Here is a 25,298-nt window from a genome sequence, read left to right as displayed (position 1 = left end):
AACAAGCCCAAAATAAAAGGCCTCAGTGATACATACGAGTAGCAGTGATAAAAATGTGTTTGGTGGTAGGATACAATTAAAAGTACTACGTGGTAGAAGTATACCAAGCTTTATTGAGCATTGCACTCATTCATGTACAGGTCACATTGAATTTTTGTACAACTCTTATCAGTAGTGCAACTCGTGCGATGATAAAAGGGGAAATGAAGTCCTTCAAGTGTTATAACTTCAGAGGAGCCGATCTGCTTGACACTTTACGGGATTCAAAAATAACGTTACCAAGTCAGCAGCCTGTGTGCACATCTCAAAAAGACAAAATAAAAACGTGGAGCTGTTGGCTTATATAATGGTGCACACATTCAAGTTAAAAAGATGTGAATCAGAGAGCAGACTTTCTCAGCGAGGCCTCTCCCAGTTCTGTCCGACAGTTGAGATGTGCAGCATGAAGAGTCTGTTTTTTTTTTAATCCTTTTACAAGTGTACAAAATGTACATTGGTATGATGCAAAGACTTCTTCTTTCACTTGTTTTTAAAATGCATCAATCCAGAACAGAAGAGAATACACATTTTAATAACAGCAGCTAATCCACAGGTTAAAGATGTGTCCGAGCTCACTGTGCAACACATCCCATCTTTAATAATCAGATATTAGAGCAGACTTTGGTCTGTCCTTTCCAGTGCAGATAGAGTATAATGCAGTACAGGACTGAGGAGGCTTTGCTCAACAGAAGAGGTACACTATTCCACAGAAGCAATCATCCATTTTAATTACAACTCGGCTCAAGAAAGCAGAGGAATTAGAGAGAAGCGTTTGAAACGTGTACTGTGAAGACGTGAGCTGTAAATAAACAGCCAGCCACAGAGAATGATCGCTGAGTAGATGTACAGAAGGAGCATTTGAGTTATGGCCATGCATTTCAAGATACTTTGAAAAACTCTACAGATCTACTTTGTTTTGTTTTTCCAAAGAGGGTCTTTCTACGAGTTTAACGCCTGAGGACACCTTAAAAAAAAAAAAAAAAGACACATGAACATTTTGAACTGAGCAGAGCGCTGTGCTGAAGACAGCACTGAGACCTGTGAAAACCAAAAAGCGACAGACATGCATTTCACATTTCTAAGAGCACCTCATCTGCTTTTCTTTACTATTGTTGACAGGTTTCATTTTACTCAACCAGAGGTGGTTTTAACCTGCAACACAACACATTTTCATCGACTGGGAAAATTAACTACTAAACTAAAACACCACTTACACTTTAAGTGCCCCCATTTAGCATGTACAAGCACTATAACATTTAATAAAAGTAATTGTAAGCAGATATAAGTGTCTAATATTATATTTGTGAACTATAACTCCTCCTGTTGGCGCTCGTACCGTGAAGCTGCTGTATAAACAGATGAATGACAATATAGTAATAAACCATGTCTTCATAGAAGAAGTTATAATTGTTGAGAATGTCCTTATGTCTGCTCATAACTACATTAGGGTGTGTTTTAAACTATGTAACAACTTAATATTGCTTATAAATGCTAAATAGGGAGCATTAACTAATTAGATGTGTTTGTAATTAACACTGCTGAGCGTGGTTTGTTGATAACTTTAAATATATTCTTTGGGATACACTTTTACTCTCGTGCACTCTATATAAATAACAAAATCTTCCACTAGTCAAACTCCCGACAGTCTTGTTAGTGCTTTGTGAAGGTGCCTGAGTGCAGTAGCTATTTGTACTGACACAAAAAGGCACATTTGACAAATTCCTCGCTGTAAAAGGAAACGTTCAAGTCCGCATTTTTGCTACAGTCCCTCCAGTGTAGCTAAACACGGAAACACAGTTCAGGGAATCTTGTACAAAAACTACTCACTTGATTTGACTAACTTGGACTCCTGAAGGCTCATAGTAGCTTCAGATAAACATTTTTGCGCACACACAAAAGAAAAAGAGACTGGAATTTGTCCCCAGTCTCTTCTATTGAAAGCGTGTTAAGAAGCGAAGTCTTAACCAGTATTACCAGGAGGAATGATTACAAGAAAGAAAAACCAACGTTCATATGCTCACCTGACTGTTGTTCTAAGACGGACTTTTTAACAATTGTGAATTTATGCTTTAATGTGGAAGTTAAATTTGAAATAAAACAAAATCAAGGAACTTTGATTAATGTGAGATCTGTGTGCAAAACAAAGATATAACAAACTGGTCTGTGGGTTCAGACAATGACGACATTTTGGGCTTTTTGTCTGCTGAGCGAATGGGACGACTAGAAATAAAATTAGCACAGATCAGCGTTCCTGTAGTGAACTGGAATAATGTTCCGCATCTGTTTTCTACTTCAAAAAAGTGATTCTGTCTCTATATTAGAGCTGAATAATATCTGAGAATGAATATGGGATTGTAGTTTTGCATTACATCCCCATTTCTTAACGAATCAGGGTAGTTCTCAGACTTTCAGACACATAGTGGGGTCTTTGTCTCATCCACCTTTGGTCTGAACCGAGAAAAGTCTTTGCTTCATACCAGGTAGTCCTAAACATCTTAAAGCATGGTGGTAAGGAGAGGATAACTCAACAGCCACAGGCCGACATGCCCTCTGGGTTTCAACTCTGTCTTAATCAATATATCACATATCTTTTCACTCTGAATGTCAGAGGACAAAACTACAAAACTTCACCCTTCAAATCTCTCTAGGTGAACACGAGTCTCTGGAGATTTAAAAAAAAAAAAAAAGAAAGATAAACCCTGAAATCTTTTCTCTGTACAACCACTGCTTTACATCTGAGAATCATCACAGCGGCCCTGGAGCGTGCAGTGCAGACTGATGGTGAGTCAGATCCCTTTAGACGGGAACGTGAACTCGAGAGGAGTAGGTGAGATTAACGCCCTTGAAGGTGAGCGGTCCACCCCAGACTATGTGTTGGGCGCGTGACTGAAACTTTGAGGGTGGAGCTGCTGCCGTTTCTGCTGCTCCTGCACGGCGAGCTGCTGGCACTGGTCCGATGTTGACAGCTTGTTAATTAATGCTGACACGCAGGTCGCTGGAATGATCAGGCCTGTGAAAGAAATAAAAGGATTGTTTATAGCACATGTTAAGAGGAACGGGTTTTGGGAATATCATTTTTCACTTTCTTGCGAGTGTTAGAGGAGAAGATCAACACCATTCATCTCCAGGGTCTGAAATTAGCACCCACCAAATGCGTGTAAATTGTTGGCAGTGGCAGGTAAAACTGTCAGGCCGGCAGAAAAACACATTATAAGGTTAGTGTATTGTACTGATCTGCGCCTGAAGCATGCACGGCCCTGCTTTGCACGCATGCCCGCCAGCTCAGGATGAATTTATGGCAGTGTTTCAAACCAAACTCACCAGCGGAAGAGGCCCAATCGGACCAGAATGACAGTGTGCTGCTTACTGCCTGGACTACAGGAGGAAACTCCAGTGCTGTCTGAGAATCACTAAGCGCATCTATTAGACGTAAAGCACGTCACCTGGTTTTGTTTTCCTTTGCCAAATTAGGAGTAGCAGTAGTTTGCTTGAACATGTTGCCTTGGATATGGAAAGATGGGATGATGGGGACGTTTAGGATTTAGACATAATATTGATCTTCTCCTCTAATTCTCGGTAAGAAAGCATATTTCCCAAAATATCAAACTACTCTTTTCAGTTAGCGGTCTTCCAACTTACCAACTATCCTCTGTCCGTCTTCTGTTCTGAGCCGGACAATCTGCACCTTCACATTGGTTCCACTGACCGGAGTGAGCACTACCTCCACCTCGTTCCACACACTGAGCACCGAGCCACACAGGACGTAGTACGTCCTGCACCGAAGACCAACTTCACACTGTAGACCCACCGACGCTTTCTTACAGTTCCCCCGCCTGTGGGCAGAAAAACACACAAGATTTACAACCATTTACTAAGGATGCAGCGAATGTCCAGCCACCGAAATCAATCTGCCGAAAATAGGAACAATAGCGCTTTTGGTGTTCAATCTAATAAATCAAAAGACCAATTAAATCGTACTGAAGACGTACATATTTAAACAAATAAGAACAGGTCACGAATATGTTGTTCCATTTTAAAAAAGGCCAAAATAAATGTAAAACAGCTGCTCACTGTAGTTTATAGCAAACATTAAATAGAGCATTTGTTGGGGACTATTTTCAGCGGCGGATGAATCCACATGCGGTGCTGTAGTGAGTATTTGGAGCAGCAGGACGGTGTATGTGGGACTGAGTCAGAATAAACTACAGTGTGTGTTCATGGTGATGAAGGAAACTGTCACCCAGTGCAGCAGTGAGGCTCACTGATGGGTTCGTAAGAGTTTCTGGACAACAATGGATCTCTATGGCTCAGAGGAAGAACAGATATCAGGCTAAACTGTTAAAAATGCTAAAAATTCTTGGTTATGCTGTTTTCATAAGATTTGTAGACGGTAAGAACATGCACATACCAATACGCATGAGAGCAGATTTTTGCTGACGACATGTACTGGTCCATCCAGTGCTGCTTGGCGTCTTCTGACAAGACCTAACAAGACAAAAAAACAAATCATGAGCCACCACGTGAGGCATCAAGTGTTCTTCTCACTGTAATTTTAATAAAAGAATGTTGTGCAACCTTTTTAAACTTCTTCTTGATGTCTGTGTACGTCTCCAGTTTGAGCTGTCTGCCGGTGTTTGGCCTGTACACCAGGAAGAGCCTCTTCTTGGTGTTCACCTCTCTGACCAGTATGGCTGTTTTCCTGTTGTTCCTCACCTGAAAACAAAATACATACAATTGTTCTTGAAGAAGAGCCACTCGACTGAGTTTACATATTAAGATCTGTTTATTTTTCATGCACAGGCCTGTGAAAACTGTTGTGTAGAGACATGTTGCTCGGAGGAGCTTTGTCAAGTCTAAGGAAATAATTCCAACTTGGGCTTGAGGAATACAGTTTTATTTCAGGATCCCTGAAAGAGTCTATTGAAACACGCCATTGAGTTGAAAGATGTTTTTTTTTATCTATACTAGAGACTACAAATCAAGATCTCTGTTACTGCTGCACCAATTTTGACCATTGTAAAAGATGCCCCTTGCATGTCCTCCCAACTTAATGGAAGTGAAACACTCATTTACTGGAGTTTAAAGTTACATTGACCACATTATTGAGCAGCAACACACAAATAATCATCAAGTCTCAGATATGCATGCATGTGTGTCTATGAATACTCGAGGAATCTGAAGTTTTGTTGTTTTTCAAACAACATTTCTCTAAATTGCACATTTAGTTTGTTGAGATGGTTTAACAATATCCTAGATAACTAGCTTCCATTAATAATTTATTAATTTGCTTTATTGCACAAAGCATTCTTTGGCAAGTTATGAAATCGCTCAATTCTAGCAGATGTGTTTGTTATTGTTGCTGGACAAGAAGTCCTACTGGACTTTGGTCTGCAGTACATGAGATTTTGTATCTCTGTAATCATTAATGGCTTCCTGTATGTAGCAGGATGATATATTGTTGTACAATCAATAACAACCACCCTAATGCTAATTTTTCTACTGTCAAAGCTTGCAACAAAATCTTAATCCTATTCATAATAAAAGAAAAAAGGTAATCTTAGTGAGTTCAAAGGTTGCAGAGCTAACTTATAACCTTCCCGTACCTGTACATAGAAACCATCATCTGGTCCGTTCTGTTCTGCCCAAGCATGCGTGGCTTCCTCCCAGGACATGCCCCTCTCCACACTCACCTGTGAAACGGGACACACAGACACAGTCAGGTAACGTTACTGCGAGCAATATATCTTTAAGAGGGGAGGGCAGTCAAAATGGTGTGTAAGTAGACATGAACATACGGTGTAGAGTTCCACATGTCCTGACGTGGTATAACCTGGTGTTAGGAATTTCCTGCAGTCGACCTTCTTCACCTTCTCATCACCTGAACCCAGATCTAATAAAGGGCAGGGAGGAAAATATCTGTATTATTTGATGCCTTTCAGATGCAATGGAAGTACTGAAATCCAACCTCCAGGGCAGACAGACGACTAAAAGACTCAACTGATTTTCTCATAGAAGAAAGTGCTTTGAATAATTTAAGATAATAAAAAAAGAAACACCTTCTGCCCTAGTTTTGCATGCGCAAAGATGCTGAATAATGAGATGATCTTACCAAGAATGCCCATATCATATCTGCCATTCTTCTTGGCTTCCTGAATAACTGCCCCCAATGTGTCAGAAAAGTACTGGAACAAGGCATTTTGCTGTTGGACCTCCATGCCCAAAATGCGGTTCAGGAACTTCCCGATGTTGTTATAGTCTGTAGCAGAAACAAAATATGTGCATTACATTTATGTGAAAATGGCCACAAAACTGAACACGCGGCGCACATCACATTTAACAGAGAGAATAGTCGCAAAGTAATTTCTTTAAACGATTTAAAATCACCTTTATCCAGCAACATTGCGCCAGATCTGTCCTCCACATTTATGAGGCCGACACCTATTAATCCACTTTGAATTTCTACAAAAGAAAAACACTGTTATTTTTTCAGTCACAGATGAGAACAATTGATTGGATAAAAAAAAAAAAAATAGAAATCAATAAGGCGTGCATCTATGTTGTAAACAAGTTGTACGACAAACAAAATTAGTGTGTGTGGATGTTGGAATGAAAGGGAAATAAATTCCCTGCCATGTTTGGAACAGCACACCAGTCGTACCTTTGAAGAAATCTCCTTTAAAGTCAGAGGGTGGAGACACTAACGGAGAGTCGAGCTTTACGATCGACCTCATCACAATCTCCAGGGCGTTTCTGCCGTACTGCAGCAAAGATAGAATGCGAGTGAGTCGCTGGCAAATAAAGACAACGATACAAGCTTCTGAAACAAATGTTTGATGTGCTTACTTTGTTGTCAAAATTAAACCTGCTGAGATCTCGAGTTTCTGTTGCTCTTCTGTCTCCATGAGTGAGAGCACCCTGTTGCAAAGATTTATCGCAGACAGTTAATATTTCATACAAATGTTTAAACTTCCTTTAAGTGTCTTTTGACAAATTCAATAAGTCCTTACCAGGCTTTCTAGTCTTTTGGCAACAATAGATGCAAATCTCTGCTCTCCTGCAAGCTCAGATATGAGGAAGACATATTCTGGAGCTGTGACCTGGTTTGACCTGTGAGTTCTCCCTGTGTCCAAACAAACAACAACAACAACAACTCTGTCAGGTACAGGAGGATCAGTTTAGTAGATATTTAAAATAGAGATAACCCTTTGGTTGAAATCTACTGACCGAACTGCTGTATTGCTCTATCTGCACTCCACGGCAGCTCTAGTGTCATGTGGACTCTTCGCCGCTGGTTCTTCACTCGACGGTCGGCCTGCAGGGATATACCTGAGCTGGCAGCTTCTGAGATGATGGCAATGTTCTGGTTGAAAAGAAACACCATTAATATTACTTGTTTTACACACAAAAGAGGCGTTAGATGTTGTTTGTAATATTTATTAAAGTCTGTCCAAAGTTTAACTCAACCACAAGCAAATTCAAATCACTCTCTTGGCTATTCAACAATTTTTAACTTCGGTATTTTTCAACCTGGATCCTGTTTTCCACAAGTTTGTGTGTCTATAGCCCCTTTTCCACTGCACGGTATCATCTCGACTCTTTTTGGTTTTCCATTGTGGAAATGTTGTACCTGTACCTGCTTCCAGGTACTTTTTTTTCGTATCACCTCCGTCAAGGTTCCAAGGCGATACTAAAATGTGATGTGAAAACACAGCAGACTGCTGATTGGTCAGAGAATCATCACTATTTACTGCGTCATAGCGCGCCTGACAGAGACCAGCAACAGAACGTTTTATATTTTACAATTTTCATGTTATTTCATCACTAAATCCACTTCTGAGAAGTTTTGAGGTGAGAAATCAGCGGTGTAGATTTCAAATATTGACAGTTTTCCGAAAAGTGATAGCGTAACAAAATTGTGCTTGAAAGTTTTTGGACTTGAGGAGCTCCGTAAGCGGCTGCGTGGGGAAGCCTGTGGCAGGAGGAGCTCGCAAGGCCGGCCAGCCACCCGCTCACAGGGCCCTCTGCTCGCGCCGTCACACAGACCGCTGCAGCAACAACGGCAGAGCAAAACACAGCTGGAAGGTTTTCATACCGCTTATCTGTCTTTACATTCTGAGTAATGTTGAAATGTTTTAACTTAAATCAAGAGAAAGCTGTGTGGGTCGCTGGTGTGTGTGTCGCATTGAACTTTACGTTGTGGCAGTTGTGTGTGGCGTTGCTATGACGACCAGCTACATTGAGGGGTACTATCTCTGGGTACTATCTGCAATGGAAAACGAAGCACAGCCAAACCGAGTCGAGTGGAGCTGATAACGGAAAAACGGCATATGACTGTTTGTAACAACATTTACTGAAACTGCTCAGGAATTGAGTGAGTGTGACAGACGTCAGCAGCGAGACAAGGCTGCAACGTAATCCTTGCTGGCAATTGTGCCACGTCAGGTTAGTTTGTGTTACAGTGTGACTTTGGGGTTTAAAACAGGGTCACACAAAGTCACAAACTAAACACAAAATAAAAATGTTAAAATGTTTCTGTCATTGGAGTCTGGTGGAAAAGGTCTCTCTACGTAAAGTGACCTCTATGTGATACAAGTGCCGTATATATTTCTGCTCGTATACATCAAGATTTCCCCTGATTCATCAGAAAATGAAAAGGAGCCAAATCAGATGCGTTAAGCTTGTGGCCTTCTCTATGCATTTTGGCAGTTTTGCATTAAAAAGTGAGTGAACATAGTGACCACAGTAACTAATCCGCCTGTAATGTTTTTTTAATAAGATGCCTATTTTACATATCCTGTTAAAAGTGCTATACATATAATAATTACATTTATATTTAAGTAGTAAATAGTGTGGCCCAAAACAGGTGTGAAAGTCCTGATTCACTTATTACAGCATCAAACCACTAATAAATTCTGAGTTTCATGTTTGGTAAAACCCATTGTCCCCGTTTCCACAATAACTCTGCGTTTACCTTCTCTCCATCCATGAACCTCTGCTTCTCTGTAAGATTGAGGATTTCCACCGGGACGTCGAGCTCAGAGCGAGATTCATAGGTGATGCTGCCATCGTCGTTACTGACCACACGACCTTTGCGTCCAGTCATCTGAAGCACAGTTGAAGAAACAGTAGAGTCAGTGAGTCAAGATACAAACCAAGTACTGACAACAAGGACTGCTTGATTATGGCAAAAATCATAATCAAATTGTTTGGTCAATATTAAGATCATGGTTATTAAACACGATTACGCACGGACTTGGAAGCAATATACATATATTAAACTTTCTAAACAATACTTTTTAGAAAATTATAATATTTGCATTACCACAAAACTCACAAGGGGGTGTTGGTGGGTGGGGGTGGGGGGGTGGGTGTGTGAGAGAGATTGAGTACACACCAAGTGGAGCAGAGAGATGAGCTGCAACAACTCATCACGTTACATAACGCTGAAATTCAACAGTGGTGTTCTGTTAGCAGTAGAAGTTAATTAAAGCAATGGTAAATAAGTATAAATAACTATAGATATGTAATTTCAAGGTACATTTAGGCTACGTTGAGACTGTAGACCTGAATGCTCAATTCCAATTCCCCCCCCCCCCCAGACCGAATATTTTTTCTTTTCTCGTTCACATTGTTGTTTAAATGCAGGTTTCTGGCACTGTGCAACGCATCTACCCCAAAACTCACTCCATCCCTCTCTCTCCACCATGTCTGCACGGACATGTAGCATGCACAGAAGTCAGAAGAGAGCTCGCGGTCCGGTGGATTTCAGGTGGAAGAAAGGCAATTTGTAAAACGGATGATAGCGAGGCGGAGAGCCACATGTTTAATAATTGCTTTTGTGGAGCTTTTTCATTCACTGCGGCTCGATCTTCAGCAGAGCTGTGACAACAGCTGCTGTAGAGTGACGTCCTATCAATTCCGACCCGAGTGTCCAGACTCAGGTCGCATTTAAAAAGATCCGATCTGTATCGGATTTGGGAGACATATGAAAGTGGCCCAAATCTGACCTGGAAAAGATCAGATTCCATGCAACTTGGCATGTTCACACTAGGGCTGAAACGATTCATCGATTAATAAAATGCTTTAACACATTCTTTGCATCGATGCTTCGTTTAATCCAAGTAATTTTACAGCACAGTGTTTCGCAGGGACATTTATTACTGTTGCACATCGCGCTTCTGCTGTGAACACAACGTGATTATGATGGCCCTGTTTGCAAAGAGGAGGAAGAGAGAAAACAGCAAGGGGCAAAAGAAGAAATGGGATTATTTCAAGCTAAAGAAAACTACAACTCTGTAACGTTAACGTCTGTCCACCGTAAAACGAAACGCCTTGGCAACAGCACGACGGCACCTTATCAGAAAGCAGCCGGTGTTATGCCAGCGGACCACAGACAAGCTAACAGTAACAGCAACTTTAGCATTTAATTGAAATCATGATTGATTGTTTAGTTGAAGGTAAGATAAAGTAAGCCGCAGTCCTCAGCTAAAAATGTGCACACGTGTGTTTGTTCTCCTTTTGGACCGTGAGTTGTAACCTCACAGTCACGAGTTAACTGGGTGTCGAGGAGCTGCACCTTTTAACTCCCCTCCAGCTCTCACAATCCCTGCTACCTGCGTGTGCTAATCCAGCTGACTTTAACAACATATGGTCCTGTGCCGCTGAGCTGCAGCACGGTCGCGCATTCAAGTTAGGGATGGTGCTTTCAGTAGCGCAGCGTTACTTGGATTAGTAACTGTAATAATATAACTGTTTCGGAAATAGTAATCCGTCATTATTCTTTGCTGGGAAAAGTAATATTACAGTATTACTGCCCAACACGTTACCACTGACGAGAGCGACTGTGGTACACACTGCGCAGGTGTGAACGCAAACAAACATCCTTGTTAATACCTGGCAAGGAATAAAACTTTACACACATCAGCCTGTAGATGCCCTCAAAGCCTCTCCATTTCTCTCGGGCCAGCTCCTGTACCCACCCCCCCTTTTTTAATTACAGATCTGCATGATTTACGAGGCTCAGATTTTCAGGTCAGAAAATCCAGAATTCCGGGAAAAATAAATAAAATCACATCCCTGAAAAAAAATTTTTATTTCACAGCCCTACAACATGGACACCACCCAGAAATGTTGATACCTCAGCTACATTGTCGGGTCCTCCCAGTTCATCTATTAGCTCGTCCAGAGTGTTGGGAGGTAGATCCTCTGCTAGCTCCTCAAGTTTTTCCAGAAGATCTCTCTTCATTTTCTGGGCATGTTCCACTGCGTCCTCACTTGTTATGCAGGTGTCCTGACTCTCTGCCTTGACTAAGAAACAAGTAAAAACAAACATTTGTTAACCCTCAAAAAGGCTAAATCAGGGTGAAATCTGCTTTGCCATGTGGTATCGTGTTTACCTGTGGCAGGTGTGCTGGGGGAGTTAACAGGGGCAGTGAAAGCAGGCCTGGTGGAGCCCAGCCCAGAGGCTAACAAGGCACTTTGAATGGAGTCGGGATCAATACTCCTCCTTCTCTTTTTCTTCTTCTTCTCTTTCCCTTTCTTTGGTTCCTTTCTGATGAGCCACGGATCTAAAGGCAAAGAAAGGCATTAAGGACAGCTGCGAAGAACCGAACTGGATGTAAACTGTCTTAATTCAACCTCTGCTCATGTCTCACCATCTTCCTCATCGTCATCAGACTCGTCTCTGAATGGGTTGAAATCGTCGTCTTCATCCCCAGAGCTGGCAGATTTGAAGCTGTCGTCGCTGTCTTTACCAGACTCTTTGTCCGACTCCTCTGACTGGCTCTCATCCGAGCTGGTACCCGACAAACCACCGTGCTTGCGAGGCTTCTTCTTCTGTTGCTTTTTGATCTCTGAACCTGGACAGATGAGCAAATAATCAAGACTCAATGTATTTTGTGGAGGGTCAGGTTTAGTTTTAATCAGTTACAGCTTAAAATGTTTTATTACCTTTTCTTTTCTTGCCCTTCTGTTCCGGCTGTGCTGCAGTTTCACTGGGAGAGGGGGTCTTCTTAGCAGAGAGATCGATACCTAGCAGGCTATAAAGCTTCTGTCTGTCAGGAGCTGGAAAGTGCTTCTCAATCAGGGACTGCAGCACACCTCTACAACAAAAACATTTTATTACAGTGACATCCAAACATTATCCAGTTTAAAGTTTGTGAGAGAAGTCATCTTTAAGTAAGTCCGTACTTTGCAGTTGACACAAAGTCATTGAGCTCCCCTCCTCCTTCCTCCAAAGCCTCGAGTGTTCTTGCTTCACCAGTAGACTGAAGACCGATCACCACACACTGCAGAGGAAATCTCAGTATGTTAGACACCAAGGATGCCACTGAGCAATTTATGAGTAGTCAATCGACGTCATTGATCACATAAATCTTTGTCTATCGCTCCCATTTTAAAAGTAGTGTCTGCACCGCTGTCGTTACGGTAACGTCACACCATTTCATCAAACATATATTTTCTTTTTATTTTAACGTCCACATCTGAGTGAGAAAATAACTGAAATGATTTACAGACAGAAACATCTGCCAGTGACTAGGTTACTCCGTATTACTGAAGTGACTAAATAAAATCATAAAATCAAAGTCAAGAAATTTAGTAAAAATACTTTCAGTTCAGTGAAAGGGCTGACATATGGTGTTTAAATTAATCTGTGTCACGGCTTCCTTTTTGTACATAAGGTCTAGTATTTTTCTGATCAGCTATCTGACAAATAGGGTCTGTTATTATCATAAGACCCATCGGACACATTTTAAAATATGCTACTATTATCATTATTTTAATGTGCTTTATGTATGTCTTTTTTGGGATGATGACCATATAAAATACTGATGTTATGACATTAACAAGAAGTTTTATGTGTGTGTGTATAATGTTATGGCAGATGGCACAACATGAACAGTCTCAGGAAAGCACAGATGAGATTTTAGTGTCATCTTTGAGTGATCAGAGAATCTTTGGCTAATAAGTCGTAGCCTCTGCAGTCTTTTTAAAAGCTTCCTCTACGCAAGACCTTGAAAAACATCATTGTGTTTGTCTCCACTTTAAAACTTTAAAAATAAGATCGCACAGAGGTATGAATCGAAGTCGTAATCTTACTTCAATAACTGTGCAGACCTAAGTACGGTTACATTTCAACAGTAGTCTCACCTTTCCGTTCTGGACCTCCTCTCTAGCCAGCTGGACCACTCTGCGGACTTTGGAGGCAATGCAGAGGTATTTGAAGAACCTCTGGTGTGCAGACCAGAATTGGCCCCACATGGACTTCTTCATGCGCTGCTCTGCATCCATCAGGTTTGCAGCCTGCTGGAACTTCTCACGTGCACTCACCCACTGCGAGACACAGAAGAATTACATCTATTAACTGCAGGAACAAATAAAATCAGTACAGCAATGCGCTTCAAATGCATGCAATACACTTATTTCTATGTGCTTACCAGCCTGACTGATTTGTTGTACATGTTGATGTATTTCTGAGACAGGGGAACCTCCTCAATCTTAAACGTCACACCTGTGAAACTCAATTGCCTTGCAATGTACATCCCCCTTAGTTTCATGTCCATTGCTACTATCTCCATGGCACCAACACCTCTGAAATTCAGGGGGAAATATATAAAAATACACGTAACACCTGTCCAGCCTATGGACATTTGTTTTTCCTTTGTAAAACTTTGCGGTCACCTGCAAAGACAGAAACTTACCTGCGCTCAACAGCTTGGATAAAGTTGCCAAACTCTCTGAAGGGTGTTTTGTGCCCCCAGATGCCCAGTCGATTCATATAGGCCATATTTCGCGGTTCAGAGGCGCCTAGATGTAAAAATTACATTTTCAGAATTTACAGTGTTCACCACCTTCTCCTGAGTTTCGACTGCTCAATAAGCAAAGTTCAGTTCAATAAGCAAATTCCATTTGATTACTAACCTGTAGCACTTGCATATACAACACGAGCCTTGGGGAGTTTGTTCTGCAGTTCCAACACTGCAAGCCCAGTTTTTGTTGGTTTGGATGATCCGATCGGACACACGTTTTTGGCTTTGTGACACTCATCATAGACAATCTAAAGACATTTTGTCAAGGAAAGGCATCACATTTCTAAGAAGAATATGGTCTAAAAGGGCAATAATAGTAATGCTGTTCTACACACATGAAAATATAACAAAGTAGTAATGATTTCCAAAGAACATCTATTCTAGGGATGGGACAGATTTGTGGACAGATTTGTGACAGTAAAAATCTGACTGTTAGTATTACAATTTCAAGTTTTTAATATCATTAAAACACTGTTTGATTTCCACGCTTTATAAGCAGCAGTCCCACAGACGCAGCCACAATAGGGGTTTGTTTTGGGTCACTTAAAAACACAGCATAGGCAGCCCTCTGGAGATTTTTCAGCCTAGTTGTCAGAAGTTTAAGACTGAAATGTGGTCGTATTTTGATTTTTTTAAGACTGCAGAGGGAAATTTGATTGAAGAAAATCACTGCGAAAGGGGACAACACTTTGAAGTCGTCTTCGTGACCACTGCTTTACAGAGAATGACATAGGGGCTTTGGAATGGGGAAAAATGTCATGGTTTGTCGGTCTAACTTGCTAACAGCTTGTAAACTGAAGCTCTTGTGTTCTGTTGCTATACTGTATATACACGTCATATGTCTGCAATCTCTACTCGCCAACACGTTTTGTAGTTTAGTCACCAACCAACATATTTGGTTCATTCAAAATCCAGCGGTTGTCAAACTGGTTGTAAAAGTGTTACAATTCGGGAGATGCTGTTGACTCCTGCACAAGACTCCTTGGTATTTAGGCTTATAGTTGCGCTCATTCATGAATCCATATATTTTATCACTATTGATTATCAGAATGTGATCCATTCGGTCAGTAACATTTGAAAAGGCTACACCAGCCGCACATTTACAATTTTACCCGCATTTACGTTAGCGGTGGGCTAAACCGGAAGTTAGCCTGCTCGGCCGGCAAAAGTCAACACAGTGGACGCTGTAGTGCTACTGCTGACTTGTGTTTGGGAGTGTAACTGCAGAATGACGGACACACCTACGCACAAGTATAAATGCATGGCTACGTATGTAGCCCCTACGCAGGAGTATAAATGGGCCTTAAGACCCATTTGTATTTATTAAAATTGAGTCATCTTCTTTTAAAACATCTGCAAACAAAAAGTGCATGGCACTGATCATTCTATTTGTGGCTTTCAATATAAAACTTGGTGAAATGGTTTCAGTATGTGTATATGAACATTTGAACAATTTTACAAATTATTAGACTGATAACCGAGATCACTTTCGTCACTATAAACACGTTATGAAATTTTCTATTCTACTACCTGCCCCTTGAAAGGATACGACTCCGTCAAAGTCCTCCCCGCACCAGTGGAGAAGCTGCTGAAATCTGGTCTTGTACTTCCCTCCTGACTGGCTCTCTCCTATCAAGGAAGAGTAGGTGGCGAATATCACACCTTTCTTCACACTCCCGTTGTGTTTTGAGGAGATTTTGCCATATTTGAACTGAAAATATAAAAATGTAATTGAGTCACACTTGGGCATTTTACAGCTAATAAACACATCATACTTATTTTCATCTATGTGTCATCAAAGAGTCTTACCTTGTTCAGTGAGTGAACCTGGATGTTTTTGGCTCCAATGTCCCTTAAATCCCTTTCAGCGTCATACTTCAAGTCATTGGAGACACTGAACCTGAACACGAGAGAATATAAATAACGTTTATGTTGGCGTGAAATCGCTTCTACAGTAGTTTGTAATTCCTTGTGTAAAATCTAATGTAAGGGATTTTAGTTATTTACCAAAGTGATCGTTTCCTGCCTAAGAGGTAATTCTCATAGATGATTCCTGCAATGGTCCGGCCTTTCCCCACACCAGCTCCATCACCAATCAAATAGGCAGCTCGATCACCGTTAGGGAGGAATGTCTCATGTTGCTGTGGTGTAAGAAATGCACAAATAAAACTCCACAATTTTGCCTTTAAAGCAAGCTGAGTGTCACAAAGTGGACACAAAAACCAAATTAAAAGGACACATGTTAAGTGCTTCTCCTGCAGTGTTAATATTAATTTTGACTTGCTCATTTGAGAAAAATGTATTTTAGTTTTAGTGACATCTTAGACATTTTGTCAGTTTTCATTTTCAAAGGCTACTTTTTGTTTTATTCTCGTTTTCATCACAATTAATGTGCTTTCCTGCATAGTTTTTAAAAATATGAACAGTGCTTACCTGAGCTGCATACGTGATGGCTTCAAGCTGCAGAGCAGACAGGCAGCCACGATCAATGACCTCTTCTGGGATGGAAACTCTGTACCACACATCTGGAGGGTTAACGCTGGACAGGGAACTGGTCTCCACCACAGGATCAGGATGCCGCAGGCCAATCTTTACTGCAATGGCAAACTGACCGGTCAGTGGATCAAGCAATAAACAATAGCAGGCTTAATTTATTTTGATTTGATTGAGTGCTAATCGATCACGGGCGATACATTGCGCTGCTGTTATCACCAAGTCCGGTCTCATTAGGCCTGAACATAACACTGCTTCTCACTTGTGTTCCCATTGTAGGATGGAATAAGTGGAGGCCTACTATACACGTATGGCTACACCTTACCGTCACATATACGAGTTAAGAGTTATTCTGACTTTCTCTCATGAAGCCACATCTCCACTTAACAACAAAATGATTCTGCACTATAATAATGTGAAACCAATACAACAGTCACACTTACATTTCATTGGCATGTACTCTGCATAAGTCTCTGCGTGACCCAACTCGTCTTCCTCTTCCTCCTCAGGCTCCTCCTCCTCCTTCATCCCCGGCAGTTTCTTTAGACAGAGATTGGCAAAATGAGACACCCAGTTCAAATACAAGCCAACTGTGCCTTTAAAATACCAACACATCTGGCAGCATATACCTAAAATCAATATTATAATACTCACCAGAGAATGCGAGAAGTTTTGCATTTTAATGTTGTCATTAATCCAGATCCTGGCAGCGTCTTTACCCAAAACCTCCTTCTTGATTCCATTGTTCGCTTCCCCTGAAACACCAAGAGAGACCCGAGATGTTAGTTTAACATTTCAAACTTTCTTAAGCAATGACAAAATTGTTCATTTCACAATTTTGAGGGGAGTGTCAAATGTCAGGTTGGCCATTTGACCAGATCATAATTCAGGAAATGTCACAGCGGATTTTAGAGCTTGTTCAAGCATCAAAGGTTTGAGAATTGTATTCTTTTCTTTGTCTAATGTTATATGTAACTCAAACTCTTTGGGTCACAGACAGTTGACTGGACAAAAACAATGTGAAGACGTTACTTTGGAGTTGCGACAGCCTTTTAAATTTTTTTTATGACCAAACAATTAATTGATAAAATAGTCAGACGTCATGAAAATAACCGTTGCTTGCAGCCCTTGAGCGAGCATATATATTATATATATAAAAATTCAGATAATCAGAAACCTGAAATTGTCCTTAAAGTCTCAAAAAACTCCCTTTTTCAAAGATAATTCTGTAAACATCCAAATAACTTTACAGATATTTATTGTAAGGTTGTAAACAATGTTTTTATGCTTATCCAATGAACCAACAACAATCAGTGAACATGCACAACAGTGTACAGCCAAGTAAGGACAGTTATAAAAACTTAGAGCACTAAAGAGACGTCTCTACTGACTCTGAAAAACACACACAAAAAAAAAAAAGATGCCCAGGGTCCCTGCTCATCTGTGTGACCATGCCTCAGACATGCTGCAAGGAGGCACGAGGACTGCAAATGTGGCCAGGGCAATAAATTGCAATGTCTGTACTGTGAGACGAGTAAGACAGGGAGACAGGAAAGACAGCTGATCGTCCTTGCAGTGGCAGATCATGTGTAACAACACCACAGGATTGGTACATCAGAACATCACCACTGCGGGACAGGGACAGGATGGCAACAACAACTGCCCCAGTTACACCAGGAGTGCACAATCCCTGCATCAGTGCTTAGACTGTCCACAGCAGGCAGAGAGGCTGGACTGAAGGCTTGTAGGCCTGTTGTAAGGCAGGTCCATAACAGACATCACTGGCAACCTATGGGCACAAACCCACCTGCACTGGACCAGACAGGACTGGCAAAAAGCACTTGACTGACGTATTGACACCCAAGCAGTGATAGTCAGACTAATGCTGTGGAAGACAGCAGATCTGGTGCAGTTAATGAGGAGGAGATGCACTGCAGTATTTTATGCAACTGGAAGCCACACCAGATCCTGACTGTTACTTTTGACCTCCCTTTGTCGAGGGACACATTTTCCTATTTATTTCACGTCTGTGAAACTTCATTTAGTTAAAGTCTTAGTTGTTGAATCTTTTTATGTTCTTACAGATATTTACACATGTTGAGTTTGCTGAAAATAAAGGCAGAAGAAAGGGAGAGGACCTTTATTATTATTTCAGTGTAATGAAATGTGAATGGGAGAGGAACACGATCATTAGGTCTTTTTAATTAGTCAAGAGTTGTCACGCAGGCAGACACACGTGAATTTGTATGCTAATTATACACACGAGCCATAATTTACTCTATTTTGTAGTAAAAATGTTTTGCCCATTTGCCGAGGGTTAAACAGAGGAACTGATATTGCTAAACAAGAACGGCAAAGTCTTAAATGCTCTCCGCTATTATCTGAACCTGTTATGCAATTCTCTGACCTTTGGAGTGCTAAACCCTCAAACTCTACAGCTCTTAGCTCATTATTTTGGTTCCCCATATCTCACATGAAAACTATGGTTCTTATAACCTTTTTAAATAACTTATAACTTAAAGACTTTTAAAATGGAATTGATAAAAAAAAATAATCGTGGCTGTTAGAAAGTATTAATCAAAATGATACTGCCCTAATGGATAATTTCTCATTTAAATAACATTAAATAACAAAACATTACCTGTCGCTGCTGCAGTTGCCACTGGTGTTGCAATGTCAGATGGAGGCTTGAGCCTCATGAGCTCCATCAGGCTGTTGGGCTTTAGACCGGTGCTCTTCACATTACTGGTTCTAAGGAGGTCTTTCAACTGAATCTGCTAGAAAAAAGAAAATATATGATCAGCAAAAATAAATGCTTTTATCTGTGCCGTTCTCCAGGGTGATGATGGAACAGTGGATAATACACATGCCTTTGTTGCGAAAGACCCTACTGTGTCCCTGAGCAAGACACTTAACCCCTACTTGCTCCAGAGGTGCGCGACCTCTGACATACACTCACCGGCCACTTTATTATTAGGTGCACCTGTTCAGTTGCTCGATAACACAAATAACTAATCAGCCGATCACAGGGCAGCAACTCAATGCATTTAGGTATGTAGACGTGGTCAAGACAACTTGCCGAAGTTCAAACAGAGCATTAGATTGGGAAAGAAAGGGGATTTAAGTGACTTTGAACGTGGCATGGTTGTTGGTGTCACACGGGCTGGTCTGAGTATTTCAGAAATTGATGATATACTGGGATTTTCACGCACAACCATCTCTAGGGTTTACAGAGAATGATCTAAAAAAGAGAAAAATATCCTGCGAGCCGCAGTTGTGTGATCGAAAATGCCTTGTTGATGTCGGAGGTCAGAGAAGAATGGGCAGACTGGTTCGAGATGACGGCAACAGTAACTCAAATAACCACTCGTTTACAGCTGTACATAACGATTATTTTTCAAGTCGATTAATCTAACGACTAATTTTGTGTATTATGAAGAAAGAAATTGCCTATTGCCTAACAACCCAATTTTTCCAAAATAAATATCAAAAATATGTCTAATCAATAAATCAATATTTTATTCAATCATCCTGATGAAGCACATTAGAATAATGACAATAGCAGCATCTTAAAATGAATCAAATTTCCTCTTCACTGATGTGTTGTGATAATAATGATAACAGACATTACGCTACTTTACTTAAAACCTTAAATGTTTGACATGGATTTATTTCAATATTGAGTAATTCAGTATGATAATCAAATGTATTTCTGCATCAGTGTGGGTCAGAGAAAACAAACTGAAAGGATTCACAGACAGCCGTTTTCTCTCTCATGTGTTAATAAACGTTATATAGACAGAAAACATGAAACGGCCAAACGTTAGATGACACACGGTGTAGCGTTGCGTTCCCATGACTGCAGCGGGGCAGAAATTCCTTTTAACATGAAGGTGATGAAGAAATACTTGTGCTGATAATGTGCCATGCTTGTGTGGAGACAGGCAGGCGGTGACTGATCAGGCATGTTTTTCTTATTATTAATAATTATTATCATATGTAGCCATTTCACTAGGCTTCACACAACAGCTGCGGCTGTGTTTGCGACCTTTTCTCCGTGAGAGGGTAGAATTAGAAAGTTGCGTGATGCTGCGGAGAGCCCCCAGCTGCAGTAGTGCATGGATTCATCCAGCCAGAGGGAACGATCACAAACCGCTCACAGCGCGCTGGTCGTACTAGCGACACAACCCCGTACAGAGAGGGAGTGACGTGGTGGAGCGTACAGGGCCAGGGACAGGAGATCGCGGAGCCCGCTGCGGACGGTCGGTGATCGTTCTCTCTGGCTGGATGAAGTCTGACGCTCCTGGTTTTACGCATGACTCCATTATGATAGAAAAATATAGAAATTAATGTCAATAAAGCATGCTGTCAATATTTTAGAGAACCCAAAATATCACAAATCATGCTTTTAGGGGAGCGGATGTCTTTTCAAGGGGAGCTAAGCTCCCCCTGGCTCCCCCCATAGTTCGCACCCTGTAGCAAGGTATACCTAATAAAGTGGCCAGTTAGTGTATATAGCAACTGTAAGTCCCTTTGGATAAAAGAATCAGCTAAATGAGTAAATGTAAATGTTCTGTGCAAAAATGTATTTTTCCATTTTGTTCACACGTACCTGATCTCTGTTAGAAGGCACTACTGTGGATGCTGATGGAGGATTACTGGTGGAGGAAGGGGTTGAAGAACCTCGCAGGGCAGAATTAGCAACATGGACCACCTTGGTGACAGTTATGGTGTGTTTGATATTGTTTGTGACTGATTGTTTGGTCACAGCAGCTCCTAGTGACGGCAACTGATTCAGCTGATTTAAGACAAACGTGGTGGTTGATGGCTGAGGTTTGTGCTGTTGGAGACAAAGCAGATTTTAATACATACCACAAAACATCAGCTGCAATATCACATTGTGTCTTTAATAATTAATTAAGAGCCCTTTAAGTTCTGTAATCTCACCCTGATAGTGACTACTGGGACTGGAGCTGGCGGCTCAGTTCGAACAAGGTCCACTGATTCTGCCCCCACACCAGCATCCAGGGCACTGATGGAGATAGACTGGAAGAGGACCAGAAATCAGAACATTAACATACAGTTATGAATACATTAATAATCACTTCTACTCCATAAAAACACAAACTCAAGATCATCTTACTTGCTGTGTTGTAGAGGGCTGTGCAACATCCTGAGAATCAAAATCAAATAGACCAATATCATTTGGGCAAATGCCACTCTCACTCAGGGCAGCGAGAAGTAAATCCTGTCCAGGATCCATCTGCAAGACATATATGTACATCCTGTTAACATCTTTCATATACAGTGCTGATAACATTTGTTCACAAATAAAAACAATGATAAAACAGTGATGTTAAAAGATGAAACAATAATCGGATTAGTTGATAACAGAAAATAAAATCTGCATCAAATTAAACGTTTGCGTTTTACGTCACAAATCTGCAGATTCCAGTCTCTCAAATGTGAAGATATCCAGCTTTAGATCATCATATGGGATAGTAAATTGAAAATCTAAAGACATGACAATCAAGCGTTAGAGATTTTCAATGTAAAAAAGTCACGTAAAAAAAAAAAAAAAAAAACTTGACTCAAACTGAAAGGTGCAACAGAGGCATGCTTACAGAAGGAAAACTAACACATTAAAGTGTCCACAAGAATGCATGAAGCAAAACTCACAGAGGGGATAATAGATCCCACATGCATTAACGTTACACACGTGTGGGAGAAAACACTGACTGCAATGTCAAAGCCCAGTTTTCAAATATAAAAAAAACAACACACCAGTAGCACATTTTTATAATTCAGTAATTAAGAAAATCCCAAAACTTCTGTTGTACAACTTTAACACACATGTGAAAACATTCAATCTAAACTGGTAAGAAATTAACGTATTTAAAAATGTTCACCTCGCCGCATCTCCTCCTACAGAACACGCCGAAATAAAAGGTTACCAAATGACACAGTAATATGTAACGCTAACTGGAGAAGCCAAAATTCATTCAACACTAATGATAGGAGAATAACAGTAAGCCATTTCTTACAGCAACATCTAACACGGCAGGTCAGGGATGAGACTTCCAAAGTGACCCAAAACAAGACACGTGTTTGTAATGCCCTACTTTGGTATGTTCAACTTCCTGGTCCATCTGTGCCTCACCGTATCTCCCCCTGACTCCTCGTTAGCGCAGCTTGCTAATAACAATTAATACAAACAGAAACTACAATATATAATAGGATAAAACGCATACATTCAGTGTTCAACACAGCTAATTTGCACCTGCTAACCCTCCTGTCTGGCACACACGCACGCCGGCTAAACTGGCCTTGTAGAGACCAGGGTGACACAGCTTAGCTTTTGCTAGCTTGCTCACTAACCGAAAGCTAACGTCCTGAACTTAAAAGACACTTCCACAATCGTGTCAGTGACAAGACAAGTGAACACTCAGATCTACAAACTAACAGAGGGTAATTAGACTTAAGCAAAGCACTGCTACACCTAACAAAAGTCATTAATAAATCTCACAGCCGTTATGTGATTAACGGTCCCAACGGAAACTTGCTTGTTCTCACAAACGTCAGTGGCTTTTAACGTTATCCCCGCTTTAAGTTAGCCACCTCACACGAAGTACCATTAAGCATTTATTACTAGACTGTCGCTTGTTTTCTTCTAACTTTATCTCCTTATGAGTTCCACGTTAGCGAACATACTGTTAACATTAAAACGCAGCGTTTAGCTAGCTTGCTACGTTGGTGCTGCTTTAACTTAATAATAACGCGCTCCTGATAAATGACGGTTAACTTGGCAAGCTTTACGTAAAACACAGAGTTTACAAAACAACACCTTAGCCTGGGTCTGCAGCAAGAAGTGTCGTTCCCCGACCTAATCCACAGCAGCTGGGCTAAAAGCTAACTACCCTCTCGCATTGTTGTGATGTTGTTTACGGCACTGTCATTGCTGTCGCTAGCTAACATTAGCAACGAGGAGCCCTGTGGTGCATTCAGGTGCTCCTCGGAGTTGTGAAGTCGTTCGGTGTGTTCATGTGTTCTTAAGTCACAATCATAGACTGTATATAAAAAGGTCACAATGTGTAAACAACATGGACGGTTCTTCAAAAATATGTTGGATTGTCATCAAAGTATGTTGAAACAGTTTGAAGCTTTCTATTATAAACGGACTTTTTTTTGTCCTAGAGTTTGTTACTGCAGCCATATATTACCTGAAACTACAGTTGGGAAATAAAACAATACTGATATTATTATTGCGTTATTATTTTCCCCAATAACAATATAACAAATGTACAATAAAGGTTTGATTTAAGTCATTTTAATCATGTAAGAATGAGTACTTAATTCTTCTATTAAGATATTTAAGGAAGCTCATTTGTGCAATCAAGCTCCAAAAAGTCACAGCACCGAACTGACTATTTTTGATTATATTTCTGACATTCATATATATATATATATATATATATATATGCACAGAATGTTACCGATTCTGCTTTTACTGTATCTGTTATTTTGCATTTCTCTGTGCTGCTATGTCAACCTGAATTTTTCCTACAGGAGATTACTAAAGATATGTCTTCTCTTATCTTATTTTGTTGAGGAAAATGGACTGGAAAAAAAGACTTTACGTAATTGTTCTAATGCATATTTGTTGACTTTTTTAATGTTCTACCTCAGATCTGTTAAGTGATCCACTGTTTTTGGCATCAACTGTTTGTTCTGACCATTAAGAAAAGTTTAAAACCACAATTAACCATCTGGTTTCTTCAACTTTGAAGCAAAAGTCTGCCTTTAAACTTGAAAGAAATAATGACTTGATGATAATTATTGATATCGGATGATCTTAAATTGTCTAATTGTGATAATAATTGCCCAGCTATAAACATACAAGAACTTGCTAATAAAGGGAAACTTCTTTTAAAATTATACACACTTGTTATCGTGGTAGCCAATCGCTCACTCTGTAATATGTATCCAGAGACACTAGTACACCTATTCTGGCAACGTCCCCACTCTGGCAGAAACAGATTTGTCTCTTTCATCAATTTATGATTGGCAACATTGACTCTGAATTCTGTCTTTATTGGAAAATGTACTAATTGCTTTCCACAATAACAGTAACAAAAAGCAGAAAGTATTAGTCACTCTAAACCTTTACTTATAGTCTTTTGTAAAGGAAACTGAGCAGAGCATCAATAACATTTGATTTAAAAAATAAGAAAGCTGTGAAAACACTTAATTTGTGCTCTTTGTTTACTGCTTTTGTATTAAAACTCCCCCTCTGTTTATGTCTGTTTTGTTTATATTAATGACAACTCTTATCCGTGTTCATTGTCTTTGCTAATAAAGATTTTTGTTTTTAAATTAAATTCTCTCACTTTCCGAGTTGCTGTTCTGACCTCAGGGGGCGTTCACGTCAATTTTCCAAGCGGGGAGGTCATTTATTTCCGATTATTCCGACACCACATGAACGCACAGTTACCGTTGTAACTTACCACCGTACTCAAACCGAAACAACCCGTTTAAAACATTTCCGTCGAGGATCAACCATCAACGACAACTCTGTGTTGTTAACGACAGAGACGTTACTGTTAAACGAACACATCCCACGCTGAAATCAACTTACCTTGACAGCTAAACCGCCGTTTTAGCTCGCTCGCTGCGGGTTTGTTGTCCTCTTCGCTCCGCCGCGCTCACGCCATCTTTTTTTTTTTATGAAACGCTCCGCCGCATGCTGGTCACGTGACGTGCAGGCCTACAGCGGGCGTTTTCGCAGTCAAACTTCTCCCCCGGCGTCGATAAAAACGGGGTTTGGAACAGCCGCAGGACGCCCTTCGACGACAATACACCGATAAAAGCGAGGGATGAAGCATTTTTTTAAAGGTTAGCACAAACGACAAAACATAGCAGAGTCAGCGAGCTAATGCAGCGTCACGTGATCTCGCGAGG

The 25,298-nt window shown here is 40.6% G+C and overlaps 1 protein-coding gene across 4 annotated transcripts; it reads right to left on the bottom strand.

Moving 5' to 3' along the window:
• Positions 1–93: 93 nt before the first annotated feature.
• sbno1 (strawberry notch homolog 1 (Drosophila)) lies at positions 94–25,298 on the bottom strand. Of its 4 annotated transcripts, none has more exons than XM_038734024.1 (33): positions 24,976–25,298; positions 21,484–21,603; positions 21,288–21,386; positions 20,953–21,180; positions 18,982–19,117; positions 16,995–17,095; positions 16,784–16,880; positions 16,281–16,441; positions 15,855–15,988; positions 15,657–15,747; positions 15,397–15,558; positions 13,960–14,095; positions 13,740–13,845; positions 13,476–13,629; positions 13,189–13,371; positions 12,229–12,326; positions 11,989–12,140; positions 11,694–11,897; positions 11,436–11,606; positions 11,177–11,346; positions 9,011–9,142; positions 7,264–7,399; positions 7,047–7,159; positions 6,883–6,954; positions 6,698–6,797; positions 6,424–6,498; positions 6,149–6,295; positions 5,835–5,929; positions 5,643–5,729; positions 4,615–4,752; positions 4,448–4,524; positions 3,679–3,872; positions 94–3,049 (listed from the first exon to the last, which is right to left on the bottom strand). In XM_038734024.1, exons 2-33 carry the CDS (start codon positions 21,601–21,603, stop codon positions 2,907–2,909), a joined length of 4,212 nt encoding a protein of 1,403 aa, XP_038589952.1. In that variant the 5' UTR covers positions 24,976–25,298; the 3' UTR covers positions 94–2,906. The 4 variants fall into 4 exon arrangements, with proteins under 4 accessions (XP_038589952.1, XP_038589955.1, XP_038589953.1 ...); XM_038734027.1 differs by having other exon boundaries at positions 18,982–19,114; XM_038734025.1 differs by lacking the exon at positions 24,976–25,298 and adding an exon at positions 23,185–23,339.

Source organism: Micropterus salmoides, unplaced genomic scaffold, assembly GCF_014851395.1.
Source record: "Micropterus salmoides isolate LMB-PRFRI ecotype aquatic unplaced genomic scaffold, ASM1485139v1 Ms_hic_scaffold_20, whole genome shotgun sequence".
NCBI classification, from domain to species: Eukaryota; Metazoa; Chordata; class Actinopteri; order Centrarchiformes; family Centrarchidae; genus Micropterus; species Micropterus salmoides.
This window is presented reverse-complemented; position numbering and strand designations above follow the sequence as displayed.